The sequence below is a fragment of the Brassica napus genome, unplaced genomic scaffold (assembly GCF_020379485.1).
Source record: "Brassica napus cultivar Da-Ae unplaced genomic scaffold, Da-Ae ScsIHWf_885;HRSCAF=1255, whole genome shotgun sequence".
In the NCBI taxonomy this organism is placed as follows: domain Eukaryota; kingdom Viridiplantae; phylum Streptophyta; class Magnoliopsida; order Brassicales; family Brassicaceae; genus Brassica; species Brassica napus.
In genome coordinates this window covers 106,214-133,408 of record NW_026016924.1, presented here as the reverse complement: position 1 = coordinate 133,408, position 27,195 = coordinate 106,214, and the positions used below count along the sequence as shown (strand labels likewise).

General features: G+C 33.1%; 4 protein-coding genes and 1 long non-coding RNA gene across 5 annotated transcripts; 4 read left to right on the top strand and 1 right to left on the bottom strand.

Moving 5' to 3' along the window:
- The first annotated feature begins 617 nt into the window (after window positions 1–617).
- LOC125606437 lies at window positions 618–2,921 on the top strand. The gene has a single exon (XM_048775503.1). It carries the CDS (start codon window positions 618–620, stop codon window positions 2,919–2,921), a length of 2,304 nt encoding a protein of 767 aa, XP_048631460.1.
- A 693-nt stretch (window positions 2,922–3,614) lies between these two features.
- On the top strand, window positions 3,615–5,362 carry LOC125606436 (protein AIG2 A-like). Its single transcript, XM_048775501.1, has 5 exons — window positions 3,615–3,953; window positions 4,032–4,104; window positions 4,683–4,775; window positions 4,857–4,940; window positions 5,072–5,362. The coding sequence occupies exons 1-5, from the start codon at window positions 3,832–3,834 to the stop codon at window positions 5,201–5,203; spliced, it is 504 nt and encodes a 167-aa protein (XP_048631458.1). The 5' UTR covers window positions 3,615–3,831; the 3' UTR covers window positions 5,204–5,362.
- A 3,373-nt stretch (window positions 5,363–8,735) lies between these two features.
- LOC125606435 (protein AIG2 B-like) lies at window positions 8,736–9,954 on the top strand. Its single transcript, XM_048775500.1, has 5 exons — window positions 8,736–9,018; window positions 9,118–9,190; window positions 9,272–9,364; window positions 9,442–9,525; window positions 9,631–9,954. The coding sequence occupies exons 1-5, from the start codon at window positions 8,894–8,896 to the stop codon at window positions 9,760–9,762; spliced, it is 507 nt and encodes a 168-aa protein (XP_048631457.1). The 5' UTR covers window positions 8,736–8,893; the 3' UTR covers window positions 9,763–9,954.
- A 974-nt stretch (window positions 9,955–10,928) lies between these two features.
- Window positions 10,929–13,036, top strand: LOC106371125. Its single transcript, XR_001274466.3, has 5 exons — window positions 10,929–10,967; window positions 11,050–11,081; window positions 11,180–11,267; window positions 11,363–11,394; window positions 11,480–13,036. It is a non-coding gene; the product is annotated as an uncharacterized LOC106371125 (long non-coding RNA).
- An 8,755-nt stretch (window positions 13,037–21,791) lies between these two features.
- LOC125606431 (transcription factor MYB30-like) lies at window positions 21,792–23,804 on the bottom strand. Its single transcript, XM_048775496.1, has 3 exons — window positions 23,357–23,804; window positions 22,935–23,064; window positions 21,792–22,817 (listed from the first exon to the last, which is right to left on the bottom strand). The coding sequence occupies exons 1-3, from the start codon at window positions 23,487–23,489 to the stop codon at window positions 22,100–22,102; spliced, it is 981 nt and encodes a 326-aa protein (XP_048631453.1). The 5' UTR covers window positions 23,490–23,804; the 3' UTR covers window positions 21,792–22,099.
- Between the last annotated feature and the right edge of the window lie 3,391 nt (window positions 23,805–27,195).

The following is a 27,195-nucleotide window of genomic DNA, read 5'->3' as shown; positions in this document are numbered from 1 at the left end:
AGCGAGGGGAACCCCGTGTTCGAGGAAGAACAAATAGCCCAAGTAATAGTGAGCTACTTCGGGACACTCTTCACAACCCTGGCTAGCGAGAAGTCTGATATCCAAGGAGTGGTGGAAAAGGCTCTAAGGCCGATCATATCAAACACGGATAATGAAAAGCTCATCCTGATACCGACGCCAGACGAGATACGGACAGCAGTCTTCTCAATCCACGCGGATAAAGCGCCCGGACCAGACGGTTTCTCAGCGGGGTTTTTTCAAACTCACTGGCTAGCAATTGGGACAGACATTGTTAAAGAGATACAAGAGTTCTTTGTGACGAGCAAGCTGCCCCCGAACATTAACGAGACGTTCGTTCGCCTCATCCCGAAGGTCTTAAGCCCCAAGGTTGTCGCAGACTATAGGCCGATCGCCCTTTGTAATGTTTATTACAAGATCATCTCAAAGATCCTCACTAAAAGAATGCAACCGCTGCTCTCGATGGTCATTTCTGAAAACCAATCCGCCTTTGTTCCTGGTAGAGCGATCTCCGACAACGTACTTATCACACATGAAGTACTCTACTTCCTCCAACATTCACAAGCCAGAAAAGATGCTCTATGGCGGTGAAGACAGACATGAGCAAAGCCTACGATAGGCTCGAGTGGGATTTTATTCAGCTGGTCCTTGAGAGGTTGGGTTTCCACCCTCAATGGTTTTCTTGGATAATGGAATGTGTTTCTTCTGTTACCTATGCCTTCCTCATCAACGGCTCGCCTAGAGGAAAGGTTAAACCGAGCCGAGGCATCCGTCAAGGAGACCCTCTCTCACCCTACATTTTCATTCTTTGTAGCGAAGTGCTCTCGGGACTGTGTAACAGAGCTCAGGAAACAGGTCTCTTGACCGGCATCCGGGTTGCTCGGGATTGTCCCCAAGTGAACCATCTCCTCTTTGCGGACGACACCATGTTCTTTGCCAAGGCAAACAAAGACAATGCCCTGGCGCTAAAAGAGATTCTGCGCCAGTACGAGATGGCCTCGGGCCAATCAATCAACACCAACAAGTCCTCTGTTACTTTCTCCAGGAAAGCCCCTATCACGCTTAAAAATATGGTGAAAGACTGCTTACAAATCCCGAAAGAAGGTGGTATAGGTAAGTATTTGGGGCTACCGGAACACTTTGGCCGGAAAAAACGAGACCTCTTTACGTCGATTGTGGAAAGGATAAAGACAAAGGCTAGCAGCTGGTCGAACAAATATTTATCCACAGCTGGGAAGATGGTGATGTTGAAGAGTGTTCTCTCCCCCATTCCATCCCATGCAATGACTTGCTTTAAACTGCCCCGATCGCTCTGTAAACGCATTCAATCAGCAGTGACCCGCTTCTGGTGGGATGGAAGAAGTGGGAACAGGAAAATGGCTTGGGTCTCTTGGGATAAGATGACAAGACCGAAACAACAGGGAGGCTTGGGTTTCCGAGATTTTGAGAGCTTCAATGACGCTTATCTAGCGAAGTTGAGTTGGCGACTCCATCACAACCCCTCGGGGCTTCTGTCCAGGGGCCTAACCGGGAAATACTGCAGGGACACTTCTTTCTTACAAGTTGAGCACAGAGCCGCGGAATCGCATGGATGGAGAGGAATTTTAATTGGCAGGGACCTCATGATGAGCAACGCGGGCTGGGCAATTGGCAACGGTGAAAGCATCAGCATTTGGAATGACCCCTGGCTCAGCCTCTCCTCACAAGCTCGCCCCATGGGCCCAGCACCTGAGCAATACGCCGAATGGACCGTCAAACACCTTATGCTGCCAAATGGAACAGAGTGGGACAGAGCCATCATTCAGCGAGTGCTACCTCAGGAGGAAGAGAGGATACTCAGCCTAAAGCCGAGCAAACTTGGAGCACCGGATAAACTTATATGGCTCGGAACCAGCTCTGGTATCTACTCAACAAAGACGGGCTACATAAAGGCACTTGAGAGAAGCGAAGAGAATCGCCAACCGATTACGACAGTGGATGTGGACTGGATAAAAAACATTTGGAAACTTCAAACTTCTCCTAAGATCAAGCTCTTTCTCTGGAAAATCTTCCAGGGGGCACTTCCGGTTGGAGATCTCCTAGCGCTAAGAAACATAGGTCCTGCTCAAACGTGCCCAAGATGTGATACAGTTGAATCTATCAACCACCTGTTCCTTCACTGCGAATTCGCACACAATGTATGGAAACTTGCACCTTTCTCTACTTGTGTTGATGTTAGAGGTTTGCTAGATTTAACCTCAGCTTGGGAGGGACTCTGCTCACGTACATGCCTCCCACCGGTGGGAATTGCTTCTGGACCTCTAGCACCTTGGATTCTATGGTCTCTATGGCTTGCTAGAAACAACCGAATCTTTAATAATAAAGACGCTACCCCGGAGGAAGTGATCACAAAAGCTATATCAGCGGCGCAGGAATGGCTAAGAGAACAACAGACGGAAGCCACATCATCTACCAGGCCACCAACACAGCGGCCCCCGGAACCCACAAACGCTACCTTGCTCCACTCGGATGGGGCTTGGCGTGCAGATCTACAACTAACGGGACTGGGATGGACAATTGGCGGAGGAAACCAGACTGGATCCTACATGGCACACTGCCACTTTGTTAACTCCCCACTGATCGCTGAGGGACTGGCGTTACGGGAAGCCCTCTCCTGCTGCATCACCAAGGGTATCCGGTGTGTACTATGCAAATCAGACTCTCTACAACTCATAAGAGCCATCAATGAAGAAGTACCCAACTCAGAGATCTATGGCATTGTCTCTGATATCTTAAACTTAGTCTATGCTTTTGAATTTGTTTCCTTTGTCTGGACTCAACGATCGGAAAACAAGGCTGCTGATGCTCTTGCAAAGCAAGCCTTGTTGAACGAAGTCTTTGTATCCACGAACCGTGTTTTCTAAGTTTCTAATGCAAGTTTGTGTTACAAAAAAAAAAAGATCACATATTCTTCCTTTTGGTGTTTTGATGACATGTGTAATAAGTTCTTACTTTTACACTTCTTCTATGTGTACAATGCAATTAGCTTATCACTAATCACATGTGAACTGAGTCATCTATTTGACCTTGTTTTGTGTTATTATTTTGTCTGCCACATTCTGTTTTTCTTCTTCTGGGATCTTCAGGTTCATTGATAGCAAAGGAGGAGAATGAGACTGATTAGAGGTGTATCTTTTATTAGTTATTGTTACCAATTTTTAGTGTTTCTGTTTGAACTGAGACTAAATCAGTTATATTCATTAAAAGCAAAGGAGGAGAATGAGACTGAATAGAGGTGTCTACTTTACTAGTTATTTTAACCAATTTTTTAGTATTTCTTTTGAGATTTTCAACAATTTGAAAGTGTATCAACTATAGCATACCAGTTTCATAAATGAACATGGACACAACAAATACACTCATACACATACCACAACAATCTGACAATCATACACCATGGGGACTTTTTTGGTTTTGAATTGTAGTGTACGGTCTATGTTTAATTGTAATTTAAGATGTGACGACAAATGTCAACAACTCATACACACCGTACAAGATCAACTTGACTTATTTTAAATGTTCAAAACAAAAATGATGTTAATAACTAAGAAAAGTATGCTTTTGTTTATGATAGAAACAGAGTATGACTGTTGACAAAGAACAAGAAAAAGATTATCATTTCATGACCATTTTACCAGATAAATAAAAAAAATAAGGAGGAAGAAGAAGTCAAGGAAAGTAGGCTACGATACGAGGTTATAAACAGAGCCACTACTTACTCATCTCTCTCACACACATTTTTTCAAACAGAGCACTATCAGAAAGAAGAAGAAGATGAGTAGTTCTGAATCTCCGTCGCACAATGTCTTCGTCTATGGCAGTTTCCAGGAACCAGCAGTCGTGGGTTTGATCCTCGAATGCACTCCCGTCATCGTCTCCGCTCAACTCCACGGCTTGTACTGCATCTTACTTCACATCTCCGTCCTTCCTTTTGGCTTAGATTGATTGTAGACGTGTTATTGTGGATGTTGCAGTCACAGGTACAGACTCAAAGGGCGTTTGCATCCTTGTATTGCTCCTTTTGAGACCGGAGTCATCAACGGCAAGGTTTTGTTCTCATCTCTCTTCTTTTAGCAAACAAAACCTAATCTTCAAAAACTTCTGTGCATGTATGTAATTACTTCTTTCACAAGAAAACGATTTTCTTTCAAAGGACGTGCGCCTCAAGCTAGCTGTTAGGTTAGGAGACTAATTATAAACTTTTTTTTATGAGCCTAATTTAAACAAGTTAATCTTCTTGGGGTATTAGAATTTTAACCAACCAAGTATCATAGAGGATCTTTTGTCAAAAAAAAAAAAGTATGATAGAGGATCTTTTTTTTTTTTTTTTTTTGTAACTGAAGAGGATCTTACTTTATTTGGGTTTAATTCATTTTCATGAGTTTTCTCAAGCTATGAACACTGTTTTTTGTTTATCTCTGGTTTAATATACTCCACGATAAGTTCAATATGTATACTCCACGATATTTTTTAATGCACGTAAACTAATTAAGTTTGGTTCATTTGAATTCACTTGTGATGAATGAAGGAATAACCTTTTTTATTGTCAAACTTGTATTTTTTTCCTTCTCTGATATTATAATTACTAGTTTTCGATATCTGAAAATGGTTGATGGTTTGTGCAGGTACTAACCGGATTAACAAATGCTCAGCTAGAGAACTTAGATATGATTGAAGGAGCTGAATACGAGAGAAAAACTGTTGAGGTTGTATTGACCGTAAGTTTCACTTCATAATCTCTAATGATCTTTTATGATGATATTACTTAGAGCTTGAAGCTTTGATCTCCCTTTATGCAGGATACGTTGGAGAAAATGCAAGTGGAAGCCTTTATATGGGCCAACAAGGATGATCCTGATATGTATGGAGAATGGGATTTTGAGGTTGAACTCATACGCTTACAAGTTTCCAGAGCATCAAAAACTAATCACAAGTGTTTATTAAGTTTATGTTATATTTATGTTGCTTAATGGTTTTGGCGCAAACATATTGTGTGGATATTTTATTTTGGTAGGAGTGGAAGCGGCTTCACATGGAGAAGTTCATAGAGGCGTCGAAGAAGTTCATCGAATGGAAGAAGAATCCAAATGGCAAAACAAGGGAAGAGTTTGCCAAATTTGTAAATGAAGATCCTCCCGTGGCTTGAAGAATGTGTTATCTAATCTTTATCTATCTTTTACTCAAAAATAAAAGGGTCTGATCAGTGATCAAGGCCATAAGATTATAATAAACTTTGTGAGTTCGAAAACACAAAGATGTTGTACTGTATCTATATCTATATATGAACAAGAGGTATATGTGTTAAGTTTGGTGTCTTAATCTGAACCCAAAAAGTCATTTTGATTTGAAAAATACAAGAAGTTGCAAATGGTTTGGCTTTGACTGGTAGTGATTAAGCCCTCCCCCATATAACCAAATACTGATAAACATTATATTAATCTTTCATAATGGAGTGTAACAAATCGACAACTATTCGTAGGTAGTTAAGTTAAAAGCTAAGACGGTTCTATGCTCAATCTCGTATATTAGTTAGTTCTTTTTATTTTTAAGTTTTTTTTAGATGTTTATTCCAAATGTCGGACAAAACAAATGTTGAACGAAAGAAAACACCTTAATTATAAAATATTATAAAAATAATGAATATGAAAAGACCAACAGAATATCTTAAGATTATAGAATGTTAAAAATATTAAGTAAATCGGGGATTCCTTTTAAGGGTGTTACTAGGTGATTTTCCCGTGCTCATGCACGGATATAAATATTCATAAAGTAAATATATTATAATAATTGATTGCTATTTATTTTTGATTTTAAATTAATTTATAAATTGTGTGCATAATTTATACTAATAATATTATATTTTTTTATTTAATTAGTATTATTTTAGATATGTTATATCTAGTTGTTTTTTACAGTCGATTTAGTTATCATTTGGGTATATTTGATTGTATCTATTTTTCTGAAATCAACTATTAAATGTTTTATTCTAAATATATTAAAATTTTCATTAATTTTCTTATTTGCATTTAGGCTGGTTGTTATCTTAAATATGTAAATATATTTTAGGAAAATTATGTATACCTTAAGATATATTGTGTTTAGAATAAAATAAGAAATAAACTAAAGTATCAGATTTCAAATTACATAAATTAATATAACGATAATACTTTAAAATCTCATGCATATATATAAGTACATACATAAGTAACTCATACATTTTTGGAAGTTCATGAACACATATCAATATTTACAATAATTAAAGTATTTTATAAATTCTAAATAATGTTATGCCTTAGATTTATTGATTGGTAAATTGAGATTTATTTTAAATAATCTTAAAATGAGAATTCATATTTGCTTTGGTATCTTGATCATATACTAAGTTCTACAAACATAAAATTTTAAAGCAAATTATATATTAAGAAAACATATAATTTTAATAATGATAAAATATAATATATATCTCTTGTTAAAGTATATAATGTTATGCTATTTTAAAATATTATGTAAGTATTTGATTTTCTTTGGTATTCACATTATATACAAATATATGTATTTCATATAAGAAAATATAGATATAAAGAAACTATTTTATTACTTCAAAAGTATATTTTGTGTTATTTATAAATATTTTTTTAAATGGAATATTACTATTTTCTGAACTTTCCTTTTTAATGAATTAATATTATATATACATATATTTTCTTTTTTAAATTTACTTTTAAAACTTTATAAATATTTTCTATTTTATAATATATGTTATCTGGAAAATTTTAAAAAAGGAATCTAAAAAAATCAGTAATAGTATTTAAATGTAATATTTTAAATTCATTAAGGGTATCAGTGTAATCAACCATCTTGAGAGTTAATGTGAGCACGACACATAAGAAACTGACTTCTCAAATAATATTATAGAGATATTTATAATAATTAAAATATTTATAAATTCTAAATAATTTTATGCCTTAGATTTATTGAATGGTAAATTGAGATTTATTTTAAATAATCTTAAAATGAGAATTCAGATTTGCTTTGGTATCTTGATCATATATATATTAAGTTCTACAAACATAAAATTTTAAAGCAAATTATATATTAATAAAACATATAATTTTAATAATGATAAAATATAATATATATCTCTCGTTAAAGTATATAGTGTTATGCTATTTTAAAATATTACGTAAGTATTTGATTTTCTTTGGTATTCACATTATATACAAATATATGAATTTCATATAAGAAAATATAGATATAAAGAAACTATTTTATTACTTCAAAAGTATATTTTGTGTTATTTATAAATCTTTTTTTAAATGGAATATTTCGATTTCTGAACTTTCCTTTTTAATGAAATCATATTATATATACATTTATTTTCGTTTTAAAGTTTACTTTTTAAACTTTATAAATATCTCCTTTTTATTATATATGTTATTTGGAAAATTTTAAAAAGGAAACTAAAAAAATGAGTAATAGTATTTAAATGTAATATTTTAAATTCATTAAGGGTATCAGTGTAATCAACCATCGTGAAAGTTAACGTGAGCGCGACACATAAAAAACTGACTTCTCAAATAATATTATAGAGATAGAATGTCTTGTTTATTGCTATTTTTTTTACTAAATTGTTTATTGCTACTTTAGTGGCCTTAATAATGTAGTTTCTGAAGTTAAGAACATTGTTCTTGGTTAAATACATTCTTAACCAATCGTGTACCTTTGATAATTCAATTCTTGATCTCAAAATCATAAACCATCTTTCAGAAAAATTCTCGATCTCAAAATCTGAAAGAGGTGGGTGAGTTTAAAAAAGAAAAAAATCTGAAAGGTGTGAAATTCGGAGGTTTAAAACCATTATGGATTAGCTGACAAGTTTCCACTAATCATTAAAAATTAATGTGTTTCCATGTTATTATATTGTCAAGAAAAAACGGTCTCGCTTCAAAGTTCAAAGCTAATAAGAGTATAAGCAACCCCTATGGTAGTTTCTTACCATGAAATTCAAAAACTATATATTAGTGTATTTAGATAAAGAGTATATTAAAAAAATTGAAAACCCAACTAACAATATCTCATTTAACATATTATTAGTAATTTCCGAAATTTTTTGTATATTTTTAATTCATTATATGTAGTAATACGTGATTTAAGAATTCTATGGTAAAAAACTACCATTGGTGGCGCTCTCAAGAAGAAGGTTCGTGAGTTGGGAACACAAACACAATGTTGTATGAAAGTATATTATTTTATCATTTATGTTGTTTTTATGTCAGAAAGAGGAACAATTTTTGCCCAAAAAAGAAGAAGAACAAGGTATGTGGTCCAAATCCAAAAGAAAATTTCTTACTGATTTGGAAATGAGATTTGACTTTGGCTAACATATATTGGTCTACAAGCAGGTCCACATACTTATTAAACAGAGAATCCAAAGTATCATGCCTATCCACTAACAGTCTAACACCTCACAGAACTCTACCAAGAAACCCTCACCTCGCCGATATATATAAAAAAAACAGAAGATAAAGCCAGAGGTATTAACTACCTCCAATAATGATAGCCAAAAGCCCTTTTTTTAAAAAAAAAAAAAAAAAAAAACTACCTCCAATAATATAGGCAACACAATGTCAAAGATACTATAAATATTACATTTTGCAATTTAATATTAAAGCCAATAAATAGACAGCCATACATCTGTTTATTTTGTATTAAATACAGAAAGAAAGAAAGAAAGCTACGTTACGTGATGATGTGCATAAATAAAGGAAGATATTACTAACTCTCTCTCACGTGGATTTCATTTCAAAACTAAACCAACCAGTTTTCAGAGAAGACAATGACTAGTTCCGATCAATCTCTGTCGCACAATGTCTTTGTCTACGGCAGTTTCCAAGAACCATCCGTCGTCAGTTTGATCCTCGGATGCAATCCGGTCGCCGTCTCCGCTCAGCTCCACGGCTTGTACGTCTCTCTTCTTCTTCTTCTTCTTCTTCTTCTTCTTCTTCTTCTTCTTTTGTTCTAAGATCTGGTTAAATCTGATTTCTTGGTTTTGTTTTGCAGTCATGTGTATAGGCTGAAAGGGCGTTTGCATGCATGTATCTCTCCTTCTGAGAATGGACTTAGCAACGGAAAGGTTTTTATTTCGTCTCTATTGTTCTCTTGGTTAACATTGTTCTCTTGGTTCTGAAAAAAAGGTTTGATCGGTTTGGTGCAGATACTAACTGGATTGACAGATGGTCAGCTAGATAACTTAGATATGATTGAAGGAGATGAATACGTGAGGAAGACTGTTGAGGTTGTATTAAACGTAAGTATTATTACTTCACTTCATCGTCTACTAATCTGCTAAAAGATTTGAAGGGTTTATCTCTCCAATTTGTATAGGACACTTCTGCGAAGATGAAAGTGGAAACTTATGTATGGGCTAACAAGGATGATCCTGATATGTATGGAGAATGGGATTTCGAGGTTTGATTCATTCCCTCAAGATTTCTCCTTACTACATGATTTAGTCTTTTCTTAGCTTAATGGTTTTAGCGCAAACACTTTTTTCAAATATTTGATTTGGTACAGGAATGGAAGCGGCTTCACATGGAGAAATTCATAGAGGCAGCCAAGAAATTTATTGAATGGAAGAAGAATCCGGATGGGAGATCAAGGGAGGAGTTTGAGAAATATGTACATGAAGATCCTATTGTGGCCTGAAGAATCTATGTGCTTTTGTTTTGTTTCCCATCGAGATGTGTCTTGAAATCACTCTCTCTATCTATATCTTCTACTGCAAGTAAGAGCTTTATGAGTTGAGAACAAAACACACAAAGAATTATCGGTTGTACTGTTTGTGTAACATTGAGTTAGTTGTATGCAGGTGTCGTATCATTATTATTGTACTAGTAATCCAGCTTGTACTTACTTGCAGTTTGAATTGGAAATAAAAACATCCAACCAAGCATCGCAACTTTTGAGATGACTGTGATAGGTCAACACAACCCTCCAATTATTTTGGCAAACCATTAAAACAGTCTAGACAATACGTTTCCCATCATGATGTGTGTTGAAACCACTCTCTTTATCTATGTCTTTTACTGCAAGTAAGAGATTTATGAGTTGAGATTAAAACCCACAAAGAATGAAGTATCTGTTGTACTGGTTGTGTAACATTGAGTTAGTTGTATGTAGGTGTCTTATTTTTTATTTTTAGACCATGATTAAATTTAGTCTCTTAATTGGAGTTTTTATCTAATAGACTGTTTTTAACTTTTTTTTAAGTCTCTTAAATAAAAGATATAAGAAACGTCTCTTAGCCAAAAAGTATAAAAAAACAAAAAAAATATCAAATCACGAATTAAGAACCATGGTTAAGAGACCAGGGTTAATCATACCTTTTTTTTTTTTTTTGAAACACGTACGCCGCAGGTGTCTTATTATTTTACTAGTAATCCAACTTGTACTTTCTGGCAGTTTGAACTGGAAATAAAAACATCCAACCAAATACGTTTCGCAACTTTTGAGATGACTATGATAGGTCAACACAACCTTCCAATTATTTTGGCAAACCATTAATCTTCAATTATACAATACGGCAAGATGTTTGACTTTTTGTATATCTATAATAGATTAATCTACAAAAAAGTTGTTGGTATCCGATTAATCTTCAATTTTTGTATATAATTTTCAAACTCTCTTTTGTTAGATTTTCTTGGTAACACACTAGTATCAATTTATTTGCATAAAACAAGGAAAAAGAGGAAGGAAATATTAATATATCAATCACGATCTTGTGGGAGTCTCTCCAGGTAGGTGGAAAATGGGAAGAGCGTTCGGGATAGAACTCGAGGGAGCAGTGTATACATGCAAATGGTGCGACACATCTCGGCGTCCAAAGTGATATCATCTCTGAGGAGACCGAGGTTTTAATTTCTCACACTTACATCTCATCTTTTAACTTGACACTGCATGCATTTTGACATGCCTCTGATGTTTTCTTTTCAGGATGGTTGCCTCGTATATGTGTTCAGTAGACTGTAAGTGTATTATATGCGCTTCTCACTTGTTTCATGTTGATGTTACTTGAGGATTTTCATCCAATATTATATATATATATCCTTAATTTTGGTGGCAGCTATAATACAATAATTCTGGCTGAAGCAACTGGTGACTTCCATGATATCTTTTGTGTCGGTTGTTCCAACGACATCGGCATTTATGGCGTAAGAAAAGACGACTCAGATTCCACCAAAGCAAACTCAATTCTTCAACTTTATATCTGTGTTCATTGATTGTGTACGTGGTTTCTTTCTCACAGGTAAGTGATCCAAATAGTTTCAGGGTTTTGAGGTAATGTGAATATTTTTACTCTGTTATATCTTCTATATATAGGAAGGGTTTCATTAATATACAACGACATGCTTATAATATGTAGGAGCGAACTCCATGGACCGGAAGGAAGCGATGATGAGGTTTAGGAGTTGGTATGTGCTAAAAAAAAAAGACTATTTGATGTAGAAGTATATATGCTTTTGAATTTCATATTACTTTGTATAGTGTGTGAATAGTCTCAAGAACAAATGACATATTCTTCCTTTTGGGATTTGATGACATTTGAAAGTTATTACTTTTACACTTCTTCCATGTGTACCATGAAATTAGCTATCACTGGTGACATGTGAACTGAGTCATCTATTTGACTTTGTTTTGTGTTATTATTTTGTCTGGCACATTCTGTTTTCTTTTTCTTCTGAGATCGTCAGGTTCATTGATAGCAAAGGAGGAGAATGAGACTGAATATATAGAGGTATAGTTTATTAGTTAATTGTTACCAATTTCCAGTGTTTCTATTTGAGATTTTCAACAATTTGAAAGTGTATCAACTATAGTATACCGGTTTTATAAATGAATATGGACACATACACATTAACAAATACACTCATACCACAACAATCTGACAATCATACACCAGCGGGGTTTTTTGGTTTTGCGGCCTGTGTTTTATTGTAATTTAAGATGTGACGACAAATGTTAAGAACACATACACATCTGTTACTATTGCTTCACACACGTACAAGATCAACTTGACTATTTTAAATGTTCAAAACAAAAATAATATCAGCCAAGAAAAATATGCATTTGTTTATTACGGAAAACAGAGTTTGACCGCTGATGGATCTCGAAATCTAACTTAAAAAACAGGATTAGGGTTTATGTTAATAAATGTCTAATAAATCATGTGTACCCTGAAATTAGCTATCACTAATGACATGTGAACTGAGTCATCTATTTGACTTTGTTTCGTGTTATTATTCTTGTCTGGCACATTCTATTTTCTTTTTCTTCTGAGATCGTCAGGTTTCATTGATAGCAAAGGAGGAGAATGAGACTGAATAAATAGAGGCGTCTAGTTTATTAGTTGTTGTTACCAATATTTAGTGTTTCTTGTAAGATTTTCAACAATTTGAAAGTGTATGAACTATACTGTACCAGGTGTCTAATGGTGAATTTATCTTCTTCACCTTTTACTAAAAAGCCAAGAAAAAAAAGTAGAAAGTAAAACGAATTGGCTTTTTACATTTGATCTCACTTTGAAAGAGATGAGTGATAAAGAATTAAATTGTACAGCCTAATTGATAAGTTGGATATTACATAAACTGGCGCAATGCCCACCTAAAGGCCGAAACCTTGACTTAGTCTTAAACTCTTAACTACTTTTTATCCTCCCTCGAAAATACCTTAATACTTTATTAACCTCAATTTGGATCCAATTGATCTCAAACAAGTTACTTCCGTCATAAACTGAACTAGAGTTTATCCCGCACATCGTGCGGGTATATTTTCATTTTATAAATATATAATTTTGATATTATTATATAAATTTAAATATACAATTTATATCTTAGTGTTATGTATTTTATAACTTTTTAATTTTATTGTTTAGGTTTCTTATTACTTTATTAATGTAGGGGTTTGTTTTATACATTTTACCTTTTTTATTACGTTTTCGAGTTTTCATAATTTGAAATAATCACATAAAAAATATTCTTCAACATATGATTTTTGAAAATATATAGCTGTAGAAATAAATTTTTAACATATGTTAATAACGTCATTTGTATAAAAAAATCTGACATGATTAACAAATTTGAACCCGTTTTAGTGGTAGATGATAATTTATTTAAATGAAAGCATTATATTACTTAATTACAAAATTAATTAATGCAATGTTTAATAAAAATTATTTAGAAATTTAGTAGGATTTTGTTAGATTTTTTTAAATAGATTTTGTTATAACTGAAAATAAAATTCAAATCTATAGTTAAAATTAATTTATTATAATATTCCTATTAATTATTATGTCATATTATGTGATTAAAGAAATGGTCCTAGTAGACTTCTAAATAGTAGATAAAAATGGTACTTCTCTTTTAATAGAGAAGATTGTTGCTCTCCTTCTTTTCTTCTTGATATCTTCTCTATTAAAAGAGAACTACCATTTTTATCTACCATTAAAAAGTCATACTAGCCTTATTAGGTTCATTTCATTAATTACATTTATTTAATTATCTACATTAATCTATTAAATATTTAAAGATATTAATAATAAATCAATTTTAACTGTAAATTTAAATTTTATCTTTAGTTATAACAAAATGTTGAGAAAAAATCTAATAAAATCTTTCTAAAAATTTAAAATATTTTATATAATTAATACCATTGATTAATTTCGTAATTAATAAAATATACTATTATACATTAATTTAAATAAGATTTTATTATAAAAAAAATAAAATAAAACGGTATGCTATTTTTCAAATTTTATAATTTTATTCTATATCTTCTTTATTAAAAGAAATACCATAAAAAATCATACTAGGTCTATTTCATCAATTACATCTATTTGATTATTTAAGTTAATATATTTAATATATAACATTTCTAAAAAATCTTATAAATTATATAGATATTAATAAATAAATTTTAACTGTAAATTTAAATTTTATTTCTACTTATAACAAAATATGTTGGAAAAAATCTAACAAAATCTTAATAAAATTTTAAAAAATACTTTTAAATTAATGCAACGATTGATTTCATAATTAATAATATAGTATTATTATAATCTATTTACTTATAAAATCCCACAATATACTAAAATAAATAACATAGAAATATAAATTATGCTAAGAAAATATCAATTCTATAGTAACTAAATAAAATTTTAAAATATGTTGTATTCAGTGTGTAAAAATTAGAAAAAAATGAAGGAGATTCTCAATTTGTTTATTTCATACTATGAATTTATTTTACCAAACTCGAAAATATATTAATATATAATAACAATTAATAATAAAATAAAATGTATAAAACAAATCATTATACATTAATGTAATCGAATAATAAACATAACTAATAACATTATAGATTTAAAAAAAAAAATATTATAGATTTACACAATATATAACACTAAAATGTAAATTACATCTTTGAAAGTTTTGCGATGGTATCTGTTATATATTTATAAAATGAAAATCTACCCGCACGGATGTGCATGTGAAAAATCTAGTATTTGTTTAAAACCCTCTCTCTCCCTCTCTCACGACTCCAAAGCAAGATCACCTTTTGGTTCAAATAACTTCTCATCTCCTGCATTTTTCTTGTTGCTTCAGGTTGAAAATTGAACCTTTGTAAAATTCAAGTATTGGTAAAAAATAAAATATAAAGTTGTAATGTCAAAATTTTATTTTCAAAATTAGGTGGTTAAAGCGGTAAATGAAGGGTCAAACCTTCTTCTGCACTCCCATCAAATGCCTTCTCTCTCTCTCATCCAACTGTTTTTCGTACAACTTGCTAGTAATGTCTCGAGTAGTAATTTTGTTTCATAATTGTCCAACTGCAGGGGAAGAATGGGTCTTTTGGGGAGTCCTGTTGGGGTTTGCTGCAATGGCGTCCTCTGTTCAAGGATATGATGCTGGATGGGTCAATGCTCATGCCACTTTCTATGGTCGAAGTGATGCTTCAGGAACAATGGGTATGTGTCAACAAAGTTTACCTTCTCTATAAAAAATCATCTCAATGTTTTAAGCTAAATGTCTCTTTTGTCACCAGGTGCAGCTTGTGCGTACGGTAATCTCTACAGCCAAGGATACGGGACCAACACGGCGGCTTTAAGTACTGCTTTGTTCAATAACGGGCTTAGCTGCGGCACGTGTTTCGAGAGATCCGGTGTCAGAGCGACGGGACGTGGTGTTTACATGGTGCTATTGTTGTTATAGCCACCAACTTTTGTCCTCCCAACAACGCTCTGCCTAATAACGCAGGTGGTTGGTGTAGCCCTCCACTTCACCGTTTTGACCTCTCTCAGCTTATTTTTATTTTTTAGGTGAAAAAAAAAATGTTTTGGGTAAATTTTTTATAGTGACTAGAACCCACAGTAAGCGGTACTCCAAATCCAGAAAAATCCCTTAGAATTTTTTTTGGAGAATCATAGTACCACCGCGCCGATAAAAAATCAAACATACGAGCTCTGGTAGTTATTTGTGAGAAGGGGGACCACTGGGATATAAGCCCTTATCTCTCAGCTTATTTTCCAGCGTATTGTTCATTACAAAGCTGGTGTTGTCCCTGTTTCTTACGGAAGGTAACACCACTTATTTAACTGTCCAAAAGTTTCTATCTTTATGTACACTTTCTAAACTTAATTTCAAACTTCTTGTAATGGGTCTTGATCATTATACTGTGTTACTCTGTTTCTCTATGAAAGTATTAAACTTTATGTAATTTAATATATAGGGTTTTTAGTAATAAAACCTTTCAACAAAAGATAAATAGTAAAAAACACTCTCAGTTAAAAATTTTGTGAAATAAAGCCTCAATTTTAATTCCGTTAACATATGTTACTTTCCGTCTAAAAAACCGTGACGGAGGGTGAAATACGTGAACATTTTATAAGTTAAGGGTTTATAATGTATAAAACTTAGTTGAGTGTTTTTTTACGATTCAAAAATAGTTGAAGGATTTTATCTCTAAAAGTCATTAAATATTTTTAAATCTTTATTATCATTTATACATTGTTTTAGATTGATATAAGCCTTTAAAAGTAATATATAAATTTTAATACATTATTTTATAACCGATTTATAAAGCTTCATAAATATTTAATATTTTTACATATGATTAATACGATTTCACAATGATTTAACATTATTCGTGATACTACTGAAACATAAAGTAATACAATAAATCAAGAATAAAATATCAAATATATTATTTTATTGATAAAAAAATAAAAATATAACTTATTTGTTCAGAAATCAATGAGAATTAAAATAATCATGCATTATTATTTTTTTTGGGGGGGGGGGGGGGGGGGGGGGGGGGGATAGAGGAAAAATATGAGCCGAGGACACAAATCATGAAAATAGGAAATATTTTCCACGCCCTACTCTAAATAGAAAGATGGAGTTCATGAATGAATTATCCTCGACATTACTTAACACTTAATATAACAGTAAAAAATTATTTAGTAAACAAGAAAATTTGTAAAAAAATATTAGTGATATTGGAAACACTGAATTTTGAAAATGGCAACTTTTAAAAATAGTTAATAGTTACGGGAAATAATTATTTGATAGAAATTTTCTAAATCCTAGAAAATATATAATTGTAAGAGATGATATAATATTAATTTTCTTTTCTAAAATCCTAAAAAACTGTACAAGAATATTTGATCTTTTTTTTTCTTTATTTATATAAAAAATCATAAACAAAAAAAATTTTTATCATATTTTTAAGTCCTAACCAAAAGTGAATTGTAAAAAATTATTTGATAATATTTTTGAAATAGTATTTGATGATGAACATGATACAAAAAATTATTTAATTAACAAAAAAGTATAAAACTAGTATTGATACGAAATGTAAATTTTCTTTATTAGTAACTAAAAATAATTATTTGATAGACATTTATTTTTTCTGAAATTCTAAAGAGAAGATAATTGTAATAGGTTATATGATAGTAATTTTCTTTTTCTAAAATCTTAAAAAAAATTGTAAAAGTGTATTTAATATTATTTTTTAATTGTAACTAAAAGTGAGATTTATAAAATATAATTTTTTCCTTTTAAAAAAAATCCTAACAAAATAAAATTTTAAAGAATTATTTAATAAAACATTAAATTATTACATAAGAACATGTATAATGTTGTCATTGACTCGATTGATGTATTTTACTTTCATTTCTTTTTACTTTTCATTAAGTTTCTTATTTCGGATTGTGTTCAGTTTAAACGTTTAGATATAGTATTTTATCTAATCGTAAGTACAAATTTTATAACAATTCATCTATGTACCATGAATATAAAATACAAATATTAACTTAAACTTATGTGTAAAAATGGGTTTTAATTGTAAAATAAATCTCAAACAACATATTCAAAAAAACAATCATAAAACTATAAGAAATTATTTATTATTCTATAGTTTTTATTAAACTAAAACATCACACAAAACCCGTTGCAACGCAACGGGCTCATATCTTGTAACTTATAAATTTTAAATTATTTGATATTTGACAATGAAGATATAAACACACAAATTTTCTTATATCATTATTGCCAAATATCAAATAATTTAATATTTTGAAGTTATATTTAGTTGTAAATAGTGTTGAAAATTATTAATTTAGGATGTAAAAATTAATTTTATAATATATTAATGTACTAAAATTTATAAATTAGTTTTAAAGGCTTATAAATCAATCTAAAAATGTATAAACGATAATAAACATTTTAAAACATTTATTGACGGTTAGTGATAAAACTCCTCAACTATTTTTAAATCGTAAAAAAATCACTCAACTAAGTTTTCAACATTATAAACCATCAACTTATAAAACGTTAACATATGTTACCTTCCGTCACGGTTTTTTATAACATATGTTAACAAAATTAAAATTGAAGGTTTATTTCATAGGATTTTTAGTTGGAGATTTTTTTTATGATTCATCTTTAGCCGAGGGGTTAATTACTAAAAACCCTTTAATATATATCATATGTTATTTCTCTTGCTTGTTATGGAAGTTTGCCTGTATTTTTTCTTCGTTCTAGTGTTCCGTGAAAGGGGAGGGGAGATATAAGATTCACAATCAACGGACACTCTTACTTTAACCTTGTAATTCACCAATGTTGGTGGCACAGGAAATGTTCACTCTGTTGCGGTTAAAGGTTCAAGAACAAGGTGGCAGCAAATGTCAAGGAACTAGGAAAAAAACTGGCAAAACGACAATCTTTTGAATGGTCAAGCATTGAACTTTTAAGACTAATTAATAAACATCGTTTGTTTTGGTTTATCATCATCTTTGGCTTGTCATGGCGTTACTTTGACACTAACGTATTGTGTGGTTTCAATATATACCAGAATTCGTCACTGGTATTGCTTCTTCTTGGAACCAATTCAAAAATATGCAGCTTTTCTTGTTCTTGCTATTTCTGAAGAATAACAAAATTGGTCTTTGAGATGTTCTGTTCTATCATCATCACTCTTCAAATCTTGCTATAATAACAAGAAATAAACAAAAATGTCAACTAACTTTAAAAGAAAAAACCTATCTTTAAGTCGCTGAGAAAGATCTGATTCTGATGATGCTAGAAGACCAAAACAAATGTCTTTCTTTCTTTGTTTTTCTTTTTCTACCTGGGAAAACAAGTATTTGTCCAACATGGAGATCGAGCAAGGGAAGGAGCTGCTGCTGGAACCAAAGACTGTTACAGAAAAATCATATTTCTGCACTCACAGGTAAGTTTTACTAAACGACGTTGGAGAGTCCAATTGAGCCAGATGTAGATGGAGTACTTAAATCAGTTGCAGCTGGACTAGATGGAGGGATTGTAGATGGAGTGACTGGAAGGTATGAAGGTTGATCATCTTGGGGATCTTGATCCATCAAACTAAAATGGTCTATCGGAAAACTTTAATCCTCAGGGTCTTCGAGATGAAATAGCAGGGAGCAAGGTAGAAGAGTAATCCTATAACACCTGCTCCAATTGTACAATAATTGTTCCATAGCATTGCCACTGTTGCTGTTCCAAAAGCTTTCACTAGAAGAAGGGAAGCGAAAGACATGCACATGTATGCAGATTTGACAAATCATCTTAGCATCCTCTTCGAAGATGGAGTCATCACCATGAGTACCAATAAGGCCACGAAGGAAAAGAAAGCAGACGTCCACAAGGAGTACTGGAAGGTGAGTTTTAAAACCAATTTGTAAAGAAGGGAAACAGGCGGGTTGATACCTCCGGCGAGAGCTACGGTAGCCAGGAGACCCGCAACCGTCCATGTGATAGTGCGGGTGTTATGTAAGTATGGTGTTTCCCAATCATAGTCTTCATAGGAGGGACTTCAGGAGGACTACTTAACATTCAGTTGTTTCAATTCATCAAGAATTTGATGAAGTAAGATCTCGAAAACCTTGTTGTATTCATCGCTAGGAATCTTGCCAGAAGATCTCGTTCCTTTACTATCAACTTCTAGCTCACTCTGGAGATCACGAACAACATGAGGAGATATTGTTTCTCCTCCTGCAACAACCTCCTCCATGCTGGCTTCTTATGTTTTAATAGGTAAAAGATTAGGATAGCAAAACAAATTAAAATCGTTTAAAAGAGGAATATTCTAGAAATATACACTATTCAAGATCTATTAAGCTACAACAATCTGTGATTTGTGGGTTTCGATGATTAAATTAATTAAGTTTAAATAGGAGCTCATAATATAGTTGCGATGGTATATAAGTGTGTGATTAGATTAGAATTTGTTACAACTGATACACGATATTCTTGTTTTTCAAATCTTTTGTACTGTATTCTATCATAAAGAATTGCTTCGTACAATTTCATGTTGAAAATAGCCAATCATATATGCACAAATAAAGACCGATAGATAGAATTTAGTTTGTTTAAAAGCATACTTTGTGAACATCAACGAGTTCTTCTAAGCTTACACTATTGTTTTCCTTTATCTCCTACTACGTTTCACTGAGTTCTAAAATTCATGTCTTAATATTTCTTGTAGGTGATTCGGATAGTAACCAGACTGAATGTCCATTGCGTTAGGTTATTGATGTAACTATGTAAGTGACGACTCACAAGAAAGTTTAACTTAATTTCTTCAACACTTTCCTATAATGCCAATCCGTTCCGTTTTTCTTTATCTTTCTAAGAATTAGTTTCTTCAAACCTTGCGGCCCCGTTTATTTCTTGTTTATTTCATGCCATAAAGATCTATTTTAATCTTCTTTACTAGTAGTACTATTTTCTTTATCAGTAGGTCTTTCAAATCTATACTATTAAAAGATAAACATTCTGAAAAAATCTAGTTATAAAAGGTTGTTGGACCCTTTCATTAGATTAACATTTTTTTGGTATTCCCTTATTTATCTCTAACAATAAGTAACTCAATATTCAATAACATTATATACCATATCATTCACCTATTTTTACTCCTTCTATGAGTTAATCATATAATTTACAATATTTTTAAACGAGAATATGCTTGCGAATTCACATTATCATTAAAATTATTGAAGATTTTGTCATTCATAATTGGTAAGCCCCATTCTCATCTACACAAATCTTACGTGTAGATGACAAATTAAATAGTTTTTTAAGTTTTGCGTATTATTATAAAATATATGAGAATTATAATCAACTTTTAAAAAAATATTATCAAAATTTTCTAAGTTTTTATCGGGTCAACCTGTGTTGGTTCACGGGTTAATGGCATGATTTTCGGTTTTATCAGATTTTTAATTAATAGGTTTTCCTTAAATCTGAATTTTGTGGAAACATATCAGTTGGTATAATCATGTAGAATATTGCATGAAGAATATAATCCAGTCCATATTATATACGGCCACCAGTTTACTGGTCTAATTGCAGGTCCGAATCAAATATGAAAACAATGCTTATATCTTAATTCGTCAATAAACTAAATATGTATTCCTACTAAAATGAGTTAAATCATTTTCAAAAATAAAATGTTTTTTCCGTACCATTTCAATGTTTCACGATTGATTTCAGTTTTTTGGTTCTAGAGATATATGATTTGCTCGATTATTTATGAAAGTCAGTTTAATGTAGGTTTCGTTTTTCTTCTTCAGTTTGCTACAGTTTAGTTCGCGGTTTGGGATAAATGTACACAAACCTATACACTATATATATTTTGTAGAAATTCATTTAAATATATATTTAATTTTGAAAACAAACCCACGCTTTTAAGCGCGGATCAAAATCTAGTTCACCAATTATAATGATGTCTTTAAATCGATGTTCTTTCTTTCAATGAGCGGTGCCATTTGACACTAATATACTTGTAGCATTTCTTCTAGTTAGATAATACTTCCTAAAAGATTCATGTTATAGTTTTTTCATACTTATTAAGAATACATTTAAAATTGTATTTTCTAATATATTTTTTTTCTTAATTAACTATTTCCATTAACTTTTAACCAATGAGATTTTATTAAATATAATTATATTTTTTGAAAAATAAAATTTTTTATTAATTAATGTATTGAAAATATAAAAAAATGTATTTTTTCAAACAATTTTTTTCTTCTAAAACATGGATTTGTTATGAAGGGAAGGAGTATATCTTTCGTTGACAAAAAGAGTATATCATTTAATAAAAGGGAATAAATTAAAATAAATAAGTACTTGATGGAACTTACTTATTAAATGGTTGAATAACGGTATTAATCTCTTAAACATTATATTTGAGAGTTATTGTTCTTAAATTTGTTTAGAATACAAACAAAACATGCAAATAACATAAAAACAATAGTTCAAAATAACAAATTGAGTATTAGAAAACTATTACACCAATACTAAAATCATTGGGTGGACGTATTTCAGGCCCCTTGAGATTTCACAAGGCCAGTTGTAGAAGAACCCATCATTATAACGAATAAAAATAAATAAAATTATAAACGATTCAGCTAACCATAATTTTAGCGACTTAATTAATTCGAAAACCATCTGATTAACCAAAATTTTCAGAAGAAATTAGGGTTTTCATCCAATAAAATATCACCAACCTGTCCACCAGAATCCTCAAACAGCCACTTCTCGAACAAAGACCATTGACTTTGGTTACTGTATCCAGTTATGTCTGGTTTGGTCTCGTGATCAGGTGAAACACCAGCTGAGTCACGATCTTTTAAGTGATCGAACCCTGAAAATGACTGAAATGCCCATGCACAGTCCTTCTCGACATTACTCTTGATCACTTCTTTTGTCTCAGAATCCGGAGAAACCATTTGATCCGCGGAGTTCTGAGTTGGCGATTTCTTCACCCACCCTTTGAGCAATTTCGCTATGTTCTCGGTGTTTGAGGCATAAGTGGTAGATGTTTCTTGCGTCCTAAGAAACCCACTAGCTGAGGAAGTAGAACGTCTTGATTCAGTAGAAGAAGATGTTGTTGCTGTATTGATCGGTGCTACGGCAGGAGACAAAGCCTCAGAGAGAGCCTTTTTCGCCAAGTGAATATCGGTTTGAAGTCTTCTTTCCCATTGGCCTCTTGCGATGTTTGAGTTGGAATTAGCTGACGAAGACGATGGAGAAGAAGAGAGTGAGGAACGGTCTCTTGATTGATCATGTTCTTGATGAGAAACTTGATTGGCTTTGTTGAGTTTCTTCTTCAAGTGAGTGTTCCAATAGTTCTTAATGTCATTGTCTGTCCTTTGTGGAAGATAAGACGCAATTGCAGCCCATCTATACACCAAATATTAAATGCCCTCTATTATTAATTTTTCTAATTTAAAAAGGTTGTGAGAGACAAAAATAGAGAAATCATCTTTTGATTGAATGTGATTAGTTTAATTTAATTACCTATTGCCTAAGAGAGCTTGGAGATGGACAATCATCTTTTCTTCATGTTCTGTGAAGTTGCCTCTTTTGATTCCTGGCCTTAAATAGTTTGTCCATCTAAGCCTACAACTCTTGCTGCATCTAAGCAACCCTGAATTTTACAAGAACAAATGACGATAAAGGTATAGTAAGTATTAAAAACCGAGTAAAAAGTTAAAGAAAATTCTAGCTAGTTAATTTCAAAATATAGTTCTGATTACTCTTATTCCACAATTAAACCCATTTGAAGAATACATATATCAACCAAATTCAATACATAACCATTTTGATCCCTTGTCTATATCTTACCTACATAACCCTAATAATATCTCTATGTATATTCTATCTCGAGAGATGATATATGCATAGATAAAGAGAGGGAGAGATAAGAAGATTAGACATACCAGTATTGGTGGGAACAGCTCTCCAATTACCAGGACCATGTTCTTGGATGTAAGTAACTAAAATTATATCTTCTTCAGGAGTCCATGGCCCTTTCTTCACTCCTCCTTTGTCACAACAAGGGGGTCTAACCATTATCCTGATCTCTCTCTTAAACAATCAATCAATTGACTTAATTAGACACTCCCTTTTCTCTTTTTGCCTCACTTAAGTTTTCCACTAACAACTTTTTGCCAAGAAAATAAAAGAAAATTGAGACAGCTTTAGTTGTTGATGAGTCTCACAGTACTCTTTAAGCTCACTAATGGCACTCTTAGTTTTGGAAGGATCTAATGGTTAAGCTTGGTGACAAAAGTCTACGTCCGCCTTCTTCTATATATATAAAAATAGAAAGATAAAATTGCTGACCCCTCTTGGTCTTGGGCCATTGGTTCTCTCAAAATTGAGTATTTAATAAATTAACTAAATAAAATATGTAAAGCATTAACTACAAAAGTGGAGGTAAAGCCTCCAAAGTCAGCTGTGTGGCAAAAGGAAAAGTCTCTACTCTCCACACAAAACCGCGTGGCATTCAATGTGGGCTTGCTCCTTTCAAAAACCCTAATATCATAAAATTGTTATTTAACTATTTTCTGTCATAAAAATTAAGAACAATGGGGAAATGCATGACAACATGGTAAATATATATGATATGAAATCTCACTCTCTAGCTTTTGATCTATTGCTACGATAATTTTAAGAATTGAATAGGGACTATGCATTTATGTGTAAGACGTAGCTCGTTAATAATAGAAATTGATGAAAGGATCTTTTGACGAACGAGATTTTCTCTAGCGCCATGATTTGCTTCGGGTTGCCATGAAAACAGAAGAAGAAAAAGAAGAAAAAATTGCTGTTTCGGATTGAACCAGTGGGACTTTGGCCTTTTGTCAAATTACATGATGATCTACGTCATTCATGATGTTATTGTTAATTTGGTATGTTTTCTCGGATATAGTAATTAATTGATGGACCACATCTGGACTTTTGGTAAACACATTTATTGATGAAATTAATTGTAGGTTACTTATGCATTCGTTAATTATCGTAGGTGGTGAAAAGAGATTAAGAGATATCTGCATGAGAATTTGGCATAAGATAATGAGGATTATTGAATTCAATAAACACAAATCACACAACCATATTCTATTTATGTGTACTTGAGTGTATATATGTAATGTACGTGTATATATAAAAGATGATAACAATTTTGTTTTCACGAGGCCGGAAGGAAAGGAAGAAGAAGAGACACGGGACTCCTTTAATTTCTTCTCTTTTGTCAATGTTGTGCTATATCTATTTATTTATGCAGGTAAGGTTTTCTATAGTTTGTACAAGTGTGAAAATACCAATTGTTGCTAGCTTATATAATCGTGTTAACAGGCTGTTTATCAATAATTTGGACTGGAAGTCTGGAACTGCAGAGTTTTTTTTTTTCTTCGAGAAATGACTTCGATGTATTTATCATCTCCGTCACCCGGATCCTCATCACCCGAAAAGTTACTACCATCAGAAACATGACCAGATGAGATGGAGTTTTTTGAGGAATAAGGGGTTAAATCAACGACAAGGCCACCTTCAACCAGATCATTAATCTCGACAGCCAACGTCTGGGAATGAAGATTCACATGCTGAGAGTGGTGGCTGATAGGAGACACTGATCTTTGCCTGTTCTCCAAGGACTTCGAGCGCTGTGGAAGTGAAGGCCCTTTAATCCTCTAAATTTTACCTCTTATATATGGATCTTTTTTGTTGGAATATAAGAGGAATAAATGATTCTGTAAAGCGGAGGGGTTTTAGGAAATGGATGCGGAAGAATAAACCTATTTTTGGTGGTCTCGTGGAGACACATGTACTGCTACCTAAGTCGGATGCTATTTTGAACTCTATTCTACCGGGTTGGTCTTTTCACAGTAATTACGATCACTCGGATATCGGAAGAATTTGGGTTGTTTGGCACCCATCTGTTCAAGTCAAAATCATCTCGAGCTCACGTCAAATGACTACTTGTCTTGTGAAGCTCCCAAATGTCAGAAATGAAATTGCAATCTCCTGTGTGTATGGTTCAAATTGCAGGATTGAGAGACGCACGCTTTGGCAAGAATTGGAAGCATGCTCCTCACTTCCGCAGCTGGTAAACGTCCCGTGGCTTATCTATGGTGATTTCAATGAAATATTAGATCCTTCAGAACACTCAAAGATTGACCAATTCTCTTTCCCACGGGGCATGAGGGACTTCAAGGAGTGCATTGACGAATGCTCTCTCTTTGACCTTCCTTACTGTGGGAACTCTTTCACTTGGTCCAATGGACATGTGTCAAAAAAGCTGGATAGAATTCTCACTAATTCAGCTTGGCTCCAGCAATTTCCGGAATCTATTGGAGTCTTCGGAGTTCCGGGTATTTCTGATCACTCTCCATGCTGTGTTTTTCTTGACCAACACAGGCCAAAGCAGAAACGACCCTTTAAATTTTTCGCTCACCTGAATCAGCATGAGGATTTTGTTGAGATCCTTGGTAACTGTTGGAACTCTTTGGATTTTCATGGTACTAATCAGCTAAGAGTTTCTAAAAAGTTGAAAGAGCTTAAGGGAGTTATTAAATCCTTCAGTAGAGAACACTTCTCTCATCTGGAGCAACGGGTTGAAGAAGCTTTCACGGATCTTTGTCTTGCTCAAGCAAACTCTCTTGATAACCCATCGCCTACTGCTACTAATTTAGAGAGAGATGCGCATCACCGTTGGCATGTGCTAGCAAAGGCTGAGGATTCCTTTCTGAAGCAGAGATCGAGGGTTCAATGGTCTGTCGATGGAGATTCAAACACTGCATATTATCACAGAATAATTAAATCAAGGCAAGCTCAAAACCAAATTGTGTTTCTGCTGGGCAGGGATGGAACTATTATTGATAGGATTGAGGACATAAAAGAGCATGCTGTTGATTACTACACTCTTCTTCTCGGCGGCCCAACTTCATCAGCTGCTCCTTCTCCTTCTGTTATCGCCTCTTTCCTGCCTCTTCGTTGCTCTCCTGAGGCTGTGAGTCTCCTTGATGCAGGTTTCAGCGATCTCGATATTCAGACAGCTTTCTTTGCTCTTCCAAAGTCCAAAGCTCCTGGCCCGGACGGTTACCCTGCGGAGTTCTTCATAGCGAACTGGAGTGTGGTTGGGACGGATATGATAGCAGCGATCAAAGAATTTCTGACTACAGGCTGTCTCCTACAGCAATGGAACTCGACTATCATCTCCCTGATCCCCAAGAAGCCTAATGCGAATCAGATGACTGAGTTTAGGCCAATATCGTGTTGCAATACTGTCTACAAGGTAGCCTCTAAGCTTCTTGCGAACAGAATAAAAGCAGCTTTGCCAAAGCTCATCTCTTCTTCTCAATCAGCCTTTGTACCGGGGCGCCTTCTGGTTGAGAATGTGCTGTTAGCTACAGAGCTTGTCTCTGGGTATAAGTGGAAAGATATCTCAAAGCGATGTATGCTGAAGGTTGATCTGCAAAAAGCATTTGATTCGATCAACTGGGATTTTATCTTGAACACGCTAGAGGCTCTTGGTTTTCCTTCTCACTTTCGGAAACTGATTTCTCAGTGTATTTCCACCACCAGATTTTCTGTTTCAGTGAATGGTGAGCTTTGTGGGTATTTTAAAGGAACAAAGGGATTGCGTCAGGGAGACCCGCTATCTCCCTATCTTTTTGTTATCGCTTTGGAGGTCTTTTCCCAAATGCTAAATGCAAAATTCAGAGTAGGAGACATTGGCTATCATCCCAATACATCAGAGATTGAGGCTACGCAC

Excerpts from the sequence above, each read along its gene's own strand:
- LOC125606437 (XM_048775503.1), top strand. The coding sequence starts at position 618 with ATGAGCAAAGCCTACGATAGGCTCGAGTGGGATTTTATTCAGCTGGTC.
- LOC125606431 (XM_048775496.1), bottom strand. The coding sequence starts at position 23,489 with ATGGTTAGACCCCCTTGTTGTGACAAAGGAGGAGTGAAGAAAGGGCCA. Across the intron at positions 23,065-23,356 it reads AGCTGTTCCCACCAATACTG|GGTTGCTTAGATGCAGCAAG; the intron begins GTATGTCTAATC and ends TGTAAAATTCAG. Across the intron at positions 22,818-22,934 it reads CAAGCTCTCTTAGGCAATAG|ATGGGCTGCAATTGCGTCTT; the intron begins GTAATTAAATTA and ends TTTGGTGTATAG.
- LOC125606436 (XM_048775501.1), top strand. The coding sequence starts at position 3,832 with ATGAGTAGTTCTGAATCTCCGTCGCACAATGTCTTCGTCTATGGCAGT. Across the intron at positions 4,105-4,682 it reads CCGGAGTCATCAACGGCAAG|GTACTAACCGGATTAACAAA; the intron begins GTTTTGTTCTCA and ends TGGTTTGTGCAG. Across the intron at positions 4,941-5,071 it reads ATGGAGAATGGGATTTTGAG|GAGTGGAAGCGGCTTCACAT; the intron begins GTTGAACTCATA and ends TTATTTTGGTAG.
- LOC125606435 (XM_048775500.1), top strand. The coding sequence starts at position 8,894 with ATGACTAGTTCCGATCAATCTCTGTCGCACAATGTCTTTGTCTACGGC. Across the intron at positions 9,019-9,117 it reads TCCGCTCAGCTCCACGGCTT|TCATGTGTATAGGCTGAAAG; the intron begins GTACGTCTCTCT and ends TTTGTTTTGCAG. Across the intron at positions 9,191-9,271 it reads ATGGACTTAGCAACGGAAAG|ATACTAACTGGATTGACAGA; the intron begins GTTTTTATTTCG and ends GGTTTGGTGCAG.